The 8,075-nt window shown below is 63.2% G+C and overlaps 1 protein-coding gene across 1 annotated transcript; it reads right to left on the bottom strand.

Moving 5' to 3' along the window:
- Window positions 1-3,390: 3,390 nt before the first annotated feature.
- Window positions 3,391-6,554, bottom strand: KLHDC8B (kelch domain containing 8B). Its single transcript, XM_086470260.1, has 5 exons — window positions 6,182-6,554; window positions 5,175-5,339; window positions 4,734-4,958; window positions 4,397-4,498; window positions 3,391-3,587 (listed from the first exon to the last, which is right to left on the bottom strand). The coding sequence occupies exons 1-5, from the start codon at window positions 6,552-6,554 to the stop codon at window positions 3,391-3,393; spliced, it is 1,062 nt and encodes a 353-aa protein (XP_086326386.1).
- Window positions 6,555-8,075: the final 1,521 nt, after the last annotated feature.

Here is an 8,075-nt window from a genome sequence, read left to right as displayed (position 1 = left end):
ATTTATCACAACGGCTTGTTAACTCTCAGCTGCACGACGAGCATCTAATGGGTTGATTTGCTAGGACCAGAGTGGGGAATCGCAGCCTGGATCATGTTCCTGCTTCAGGGATGGGATAATGGCCGAGCTGTCCAAGGCAGCCATGGGCTGGAAGGCAAACCTTCCTCCAGAGAGCTGTGCTGATAGGAGCATTAATGTTTATTGCACTTGTTGAGTAAATAAAAGCCTTGTTCTGCACCTGCATTGCCTACAGCCTGGTGTATGGCACTGCTGCCAAGAGCCTTGCTGTGCATCCAGGTCCTATATGGCCCTGCATCATAGATGGGGATTTTCCGTCATTTTATTCCTTGTAATTGGAAAGTTGGCCCAAAGCTCCCTTCAGAAGAGACTGTAGGGCCTGTACTCATTTACAGCACTTCCACCACCCTCAGGAAAGGATTTGCCGGTGCTTTGTGCACAGGCGATAAGGCTCAGCACGTTATTTTAGGTTATTATGCAGAGCTATTCCTATTTCTGGTGTGACTGGAGCTTTCTGGTTTGAGTGTCTACTGAGTTTGTGGAATATGATAAATGAGATTTTTGTATTTCCACCCCTCCTGACAACGGAAAGAAATTTCTGTAAGGAAACATATTTTTTTAATTATATGTCTGACAGCAACCTTCAGGTCCAGTCTCCCCCATCCATAACACACTCCGGGGAGATTAGCCACGTTGCCAGGCACTGGCTCGTAGCTCTCCTTATATCTGAAATAACAGACTGTGCTTCAAGCGTTAGGGAGTGTGGCCAGATACTTGAAGCCTTTTGTTTAGTAAAAATTAGCAGAAGCTGCCAGAACATCCCTCAACATTTTTTCTTCATAGTGTGTTCCGTTAGAAACTCATGGGAGCTCTTCAGTTAATAACGTGTCAGTCTCCAAGGGTGGTCAGGAAGGGTGGTCATCCCTTTGCCTGAAGATCTCTCCGTCCACCCCAAGATGTCCTTGGCTATCATCCTGGCTGCTCTCCTCCCCTCATTCAGATGGGATCCTGATCCTGTGCCCAAAAGCAGAGATAGAAAAGAATTAGAAATCCACACTTTTAGGAGAGGTCACGGATTTCTGTTCCTCTTGGGTGGAAGAGCCAAGCCAAACGGCACTGTGGCGGATCAACGTGCCGGGATATCACATGCACGAGGCAAGGTGCTGCTGAGAAAGGGGCAAACCCCTTGTGGGGCAGGGACCATCAGCCCCATGGCTGGAAACCCCAAAACAGCAAGGGGCTCCCGAGCCACAGCTTCCCCCCTCCAGCATCTCCCAGCTCTTTTGACTGGCGTCACCTTGAATTTGGAAAGTGCAGCAGTGGGTGCCCCATCAGCATCAGGGAAAGCTGTGAAGTTGGCACCCAGGGATGTCAATTTGCTAGTGACTCAGCATCCGATTTATCCCGTCCATGTGATGCTCCTGAGGGAAAAGCTTATTAATCAGGTCTGCATTTCCAACGCAGTTCCATGATTTAAGGTCCCCCATGACTAAAGTTTTCGTGAGAGTGAAGTTATTACGTGCCTCAGTGGCTTCTGGAAAGGGCGGCAGGCTGGGCTGAGGTACTGAGGCAGCACTGGGAAGGAGAAGCCCACTGGGGCTAACCACAGGTCAGGGAGCACTGTGAAAATGGGGTGCTGCTGGAGAAGGCTGGAGCCACATCATGCTCAGAGGAGGGGGTCCCTCTGTCCAGCTCCCCCAGCACAGCACAAGCCACTGACCTTCTCTGGCTGCCAGCAGGTCCCGCTGGCTGCTGAGGTACAGCTCAATCACTAATTTGGGGCTCCCTGTTGATGCTGGCTCTGGCACAGCGGTGGTTTCTATGGCAACTCCAGAGGCGGATGCACGGACGGCTTCAGCCAAGGTACCACCAGCCCAGGTATCCCAGGGTGTTCCTCCCAAAATGCAGGCAAACGGCCACACAGCACGTCGGGACGGACCCCGCAGTCGCTGCGCTGGGTGGGCAGCGGAGGCGATGGGGCAATGACACGGAAAACATCTTGCGAATGCTCTTTTCTGAAACGTTTCCAACTTTCCCCACGCCGCAACGCCCCCGGCAGGCGGTGCAGCCTGCCCCAACGGTGTGCCGGGTGCTGCTGCACTCTGCCGGGATTTGGCCTCGCACCTCTCCAGCCCTGCCACCCACCTGAGGATCACACCAGCTGTCTTTTCCGAAAGGTCAGGCACCCATCCTTGATATTTACCCAGACCTGCGAGGTCTTTATGTCATACCAGTGAAAGATCGAATCCCTTGCCTGAGCTCTGCTTTGGGGTGCGCAGCTCTGCATGGAGTCAAGACCAATGAGGCTCAGGCAAGCCCACGGCACCGGGCAATTGGGGGATCACCCCTGCACCAGTCTTGCTGTGCAACCCTAAATGTAACCCACAGACACCACCAGTACAGAGCTTACCTTCTCTTTGCAGAGCCAGTAAGCGGGAGACGTGGTGTTCCTGCCCAGGGGAGCTGGACACAGCTGGATCCAGCTCTCCCAGGCATCAGCCACGCTTTATCCTTTGAGACAGGGCTGTGGTGCTGGATGGGGCCCAGGAGCCCCAGCATCTTTAGGCATCTCATCTTATTTCTCAGCATCTGGGCAGCCTGCCGTTCCCTGGCCTCTCATAACCGACAAAGCCCTTCTCCTGCTGCTGCCTTCACCCCCTGCAGCACGTTTGCCCACAGGAGAGGCTGAGCAGAAGCAAGGTTGTGCTGAGGCAGGGCAGCTGCTGCTCAGCTCTCCTTCTCCAAAAGGAGGGCTGGATCCTTACACCTCATTGCTTCACTCGCCCTGGCAGTGGGGAAAGGAGCAAGAGCCGTCCCTGCCCCACAGCACGGGGTCCTACCGGGGAAGGGGTCACTGGGCTCTCCCTTGGGGTTCCTCAACAGGCTGTGGCATGTCCCTGCCTGGAGCAGGATAACCAGGGATGACACAACTCCAGCAGGGTAAAATTCCACGTGTTTCATTTATTCGAGGTGCTATGTCACCTCCTAGGCACTGAGCTACAGGGCACCTCTGTGCTACATGAGACATCGACTGGGTCTACGACGACACAGCACTCACTGCTACACACACGGCACGGATGGGGCCGAATGGGGCAGCACGGCCAGGGACAGCCTTGTCGCCACTGCTGCCTCTGCGCTACCGGCCACAGCCCTCCTGCCAGGCAGGATTTTGCCCCGGGCTCCCTTGCCAGAGCTGAGCAGGAGCCTAGAGGGGTTTCCAAAGCATGGCGAGAAACCACGGCTGCTCCGGTGCCCGGCGTCACAGGATGGCGTCTCCCTGGAGCTGGGTCACCTGCACGCATGGTGCTTGCACACCCTGTCTCCGTCTTCAGGCACTTGGTGCTCGGCTGGGGCTGGTCCCCAGGGCCCTGCTCAGGGCACCTCGCGCAGGCACAGAGCCTCAACGGCGCCGCTGGGGCCCTGGGCCACCCCGCCGATGACGAAGAGCAGGCTGGGCGCCGGGCAGCTGGAGCAGGAGCAGCGGCCGGTGGGCATGGGGGGCAGTGGCTCCCACTTCTTCTGCGACAGGCTGAACCCTTCCACTGAGTCCAGTGGGCAGGACTGGTTCCCTGCAGGAGACAGAATGGCATCAGCTCCCCCGCAACCCTCTCCACACCCGAGGCTCTGCTTTTCCCCCTTCACATGCCTTTGATGCCCCAGCTGGAGCCCCCAGCAGCGGCCAGTCCCTGAGCCCTGGGCTACAGGGGCTCTGCGATCCCAGAGGCAACTAGCAGGGGCAGAAGAGGATTAGTGGCATTCTTACAGGGAGGGCTGCTGGCACGAATGCCGCACCGGCACACCGCAGCCATCACTGGGGGATAAGGGAGGGCAGCTCCAGCCATGGCAGGGCTTAGAAGCAACGACGTATCACAGGGATTCAGCCAGTACCACTTGTCTTCCCCATCACCTCCTCCTGCCCTGCAGCAGGAGGTCCGGCTCGGGGTCTGGCAGCCCTTGCTGCAGGGCTGGGGTAGCTGCAGCCGGCATCAGGCTCCCCAGGCAGCCCTTCCCGCTGCACCCCCGCTGCTGAGTGACAGCACTAACCTTTCCACAGCTCTCTCAGGAGAGGGATGTGGTGTTTCAGCCCTGCGCGGCAGAGCTGAGCTGGTGTGAGCTGTGCAAGCCCGACACCCTGCACATGAGCTGGTCAAAGCCTGGCCGGGAAGCAAAAGGGGCAAGCGGCTGGTGGGGGCAGCCTGTGGGGCAGAGCAGTAGGGTCCCCCCAGCACTTGGGGGGCACAGGAGTGACGCAGTTGCAGGCAGTGTTGTAGTACCCCCAGGGTTTTGTACAGCTGACCTCCCCACTGCCGTGCAGGTCACAGATGCATCACAAAGAACAGGGAAGGGAACACGGCTGCGCGCCTACCCCTGGCATTACCAAGGCCACCCACGGCCACCACTCTTCCTCCCAGGCAGCCGGCCACGAAGTCAGCTCTCTTCTCCCTCATGCGAGTGGCACGGCTCGGCTTGCTCCATGCACCTGGGGGTGACAGGGTGTGAGCATCACCCACTGGCGCTCTTCTCCATACACCAAGGCCTGAAAACCCCTGGGGTGACAGCTCCTGGGGCTGGGGAGTGCATGGGTGCAAGGTGCTGATGCTCAGAACCCGGATGAACGGTGTCTCTTGAGCATGGACAGCCCTCACCAGGACCCAGGGAGGCATCCTGGACCCATAGGGGACACTCCCACCCCCCCCAAGGAACACAGAGCTCACCCTGTGCGGGATCGAACATCTCCACGGTGTTGACGAAGTGGGGACGGGAATAGAAGTTGTGGGGCCCTGGCTGCTGCAGCCCCCCCAGGCTGAAGACGATGCCATCGGCCATGGCGCAGGCGGCGAAGGCGCGGCGGCTGGGCACGCTGGGGTAGCGCGTCCAGCTCTTTGTCTCCAGGTCGAAGGCCTCGAAGGCGGTGACGGGCAGTTTGCCCTGCCGGCCCCCTGCGCACAGACGAGATGCTGCGGCTGCCGGCGCCCTGAGCCGGCACCTTCAGTGGGCTCAGCAAGCAAGACGGGGCCGGCCAGCTGCAGTGCCGGGGTGGGAGGGCAGCACGGAGCCACCCTGGGGTGTACCAGGTCACTCCCTGGTCCGGGGAGGCAGTGGAGGGAGGGGGCAGGGGTGCGGGGGGATGCTCAGCTTGCCTCAGTGGCACATACCCAGGACGAAAATCTTGTTGCCCTGCAGGAAGGTGGAGGCCCCGTAGCAGGGTGTGGGCATGGAGGGCAGGGGCTGCCAGTGGTCCTTTGCTGGCTCGTAGACACGGACCAGCGCCTGTGGAGAGGTGTCCGCACCCATTCCCCCCAGTGCATAGACAGCCCCATCTGCAAAAGAGTCAGCAGTGAGGTTAGGGGGGCTGTGGGCAGCACCACGGGGCTAGGAGTCCCCCCTGTGCCCTCCAGGGCAGGCAGCATGGGTGCTGCCGAGCCCCACGGCCAGCTACTGCTCCAGGGTGGCTGGAGGACAGTGAGTGTAGCCAGGCCTGAGCCCGGCAGTGCCCGACCCTGCTGGGACCCTCTCGCCCCCCTCTCCACCCCATCCATCAGGCACAGAGCAGAGCACAAGGCCATCGGCTCTAATTATTCTCGGCAGTACCATCTCCCTGGAGACACCATGGCAACACAGCCATGCTGCCAAATCCTGCTCCTGCTCCCGGCATGGCTGGCACCCCTGCCTGCTCCCACTGCTGCCCCACCATCCCCTCTGCCCTGCCCACCCTGCTGCAGCCTGGGGCCATGCCACGGCATCCCCAGCAGACATGGGCACCGCACGTGGGGACCAATCCTGGCTGCTGGCATGTGGGCTGCCGGGCTGTGCCAAGGCTCAAAGAAGTTTGGGAAGGAATCACAACGTGTTGGATGCACAGCACGCCGAGCCAGGCTGCAGCAGGGTGCTCTGCTGCCCCAGCATGGCTCCTAGCCAGGCCAGCTGGGGAAGGCTCCTCTGACCGGAGGGGCTCTGCACTGCCCAGCCCCGTGCTGCAACAGGGCTGCTGGGACAAGAGCATGACCCTGCTGTTAAGCGGCAAGTTTGGCTGCTGGGTGAAAGCCCCGTGCTGCATCCCAAGCAGCAGCTTTGAATACCACCCGAACACCCCCGACTCCTGCATCCCTGCTTCTCCAGACAGCAGAGGTACCTGCAGCTGAGCCCCATCCCCAGCCCTCACCTCTCTGCACGGCTGAGACGCCCATGGAGGGCTGAGCCAGCGCCGCCTTCTTCTCCCACTTGCCCTCATCCACGTGGTAGACCTCGACAGAGGCAAGGGGGCTCTGCGCCGCGTCCACGCCGCCCACCACCAGGATCTGCTTGCCCAGGGCGAGGGCAGCGGCGCCGGCCCGCGGCGTGGGCAGCGGTGGGAGCGTGGTCCAGCGCTGGGCTGGGAGGTCGAGCACCTCGGCGGCACCCAGGGCTCGCCCGCCGCCTCCGCAGCCGCCCAGCACGAAGAGCTGCCCGTCGCGGTGCGCGGCGCTGCAGTACACGCGCCGCGTGGGCATGGCGGGGAAGGCGGCCCACGCGAAGGCGCCCGTGCCCGCCGCCATGGGCCGGCTCAGCCACCCCGGGGGTCCCCGGGCCCTGGCCCTGCCGTGCCGCCCATCCGGCCCGGCTCGGCGCTGGCCCGGCTCTGATCACCACCTCCTACGGGGAGAGCACCCGAGTCAGTGGCCGGGCACCCACCGCTCTCCCCGGCCCCTTCGAGCCAGCTCCCCTCGGCAGCGCGACGGCCACCCGATCCCCCGGGCTTCCCACCTGCAGCCACCGGGGCTTCCTGCCCGCCCCCTCCAGGCTCCCACTCCCCGGGGCTCCCTGCGTGCACCCACCGGGGCTTCCGCTCCCTGGGCCTCCCGGTGCTCACCCTGCACCCACCGGGACTCCTGCTCCCCGAGGTTCCCGCACCCCAGGCTCCCGGTGCTCATCCTGCACCCACCGGGACTCCCGCACCCTGGGGCTCTCGGCCCATACCCACAAAAGCTCCCGCTCACCGGGGCTCTCTGCCCGCACCCACCGGGGCTCCCGGTGCACGGCCCGTACCCCGCGAAGGTTCCCGCTCCCCGGGGCTCCCGGTGCAGAGTCGGGACCCCCCGAGGCTCCTGCTCTCGGCGCGCAGCCCACAACCACCGGACCGCTGCTCTCCGCAGCTCCCGCTGCACAGCCCGCTCTCACCGGGGCTCCCCGGGCTCCTGCCCGCACCCCGCATCCACCGGGGCTCCCGGCGCACCCCCCGTTCCCACTGGCGCTCTCCGGGCTCCCCGCCCCGCAGCCCGCATCCACCGGGGCTCCCGGCGCAACCCCCCCCGTTCCCACCGGCGCTCTCCAGGCTCCCGCCCGCAGCCCCTCGGCCCGCCGCTCCGCCGGGACCGGGCTCCCCGCCCCGCTACCGGGAGCGGGGCAGGGACCGCGGCCGCGCTCACCTCTCCGCCCGCTCCGCAGCTCGCCCCGCCGCTCCGCGCCGCCGCCCGCGCCGGGCCCGCCCGCTGCTGGCAGAGGCGGTGCCGCGCCCGCCCCGGCTCCCCCCGCCGAGCCTCGCTCCCCTCGGTGCTGCCGGGCTGCCGTGCCCCTGCCCCGTTCACCCCGCCGGGACCGAGCCGCCGCGGGAAGCGGGGCCGGAGAGACCCCTCGGCGGCAGCTGTGCCCCCCAGCTCTGTGTTCCACAGCCACACGCTGCCGGTACCGGAGCTGCCCCAGCACCGGGCTCGTGGAGCTGAGAAACCACCGTCCTGCCCTGCGGGGCTGCCGGGGACAGAGTGGGAGCTCAGCCCCACTCTGAGACCTTGCCGGGGTCTCCCGGCAGCATCAGGCAGGTGCACGTGGGTCCCAAACCCTCTACCGTCACTTTTGTCCCTGCTTGACTGAGCCCTGCAAATGAACATGCTAGGAAAGGCACTTCCCACCCACCAGCACAGGCAGAGCCACGGGCAGGCAGGAAACTCACACCAGAAACGACCTAGAAATGTTTCCTTTAAAACCAGGCAGAAGCAACACGGCATCGCTGGCTCTGCGGGGGAGAGCACCACGGCACAAATGGCGCTTGGGCGTGTCGCCGGTAACGCTGCGCTCACCCC

The sequence above is a fragment of the Leptosomus discolor genome, chromosome 9, assembly GCF_034619465.1.
Source record: "Leptosomus discolor isolate bLepDis1 chromosome 9, bLepDis1.hap2, whole genome shotgun sequence".
In the NCBI taxonomy this organism is placed as follows: Eukaryota; Metazoa; Chordata; class Aves; order Leptosomiformes; family Leptosomidae; genus Leptosomus; species Leptosomus discolor.
Note: the sequence above shows the minus strand (reverse complement) of the source record. Positions and strands in the feature narration are given on the sequence as shown.

What these genes read in the sequence shown, in the direction of transcription:
- KLHDC8B (XM_086470260.1), bottom strand. Translation starts at nt 6,554, where the DNA reads ATGGCGGCGGGCACGGGCGCCTTCGCGTGGGCCGCCTTCCCCGCCATG. An exon ending in CAACAAGATTTTCGTCCTGG is followed by an intron (nt 4,959 to 5,174) that starts GTATGTGCCACT and finishes GTCTGTGCGCAG; the next exon opens with GGGGCCGGCAGGGCAAACTG. An exon ending in GATGTTCGATCCCGCACAGG is followed by an intron (nt 4,499 to 4,733) that starts GTGAGCTCTGTG and finishes TGTCACCCCCAG; the next exon opens with GTGCATGGAGCAAGCCGAGC.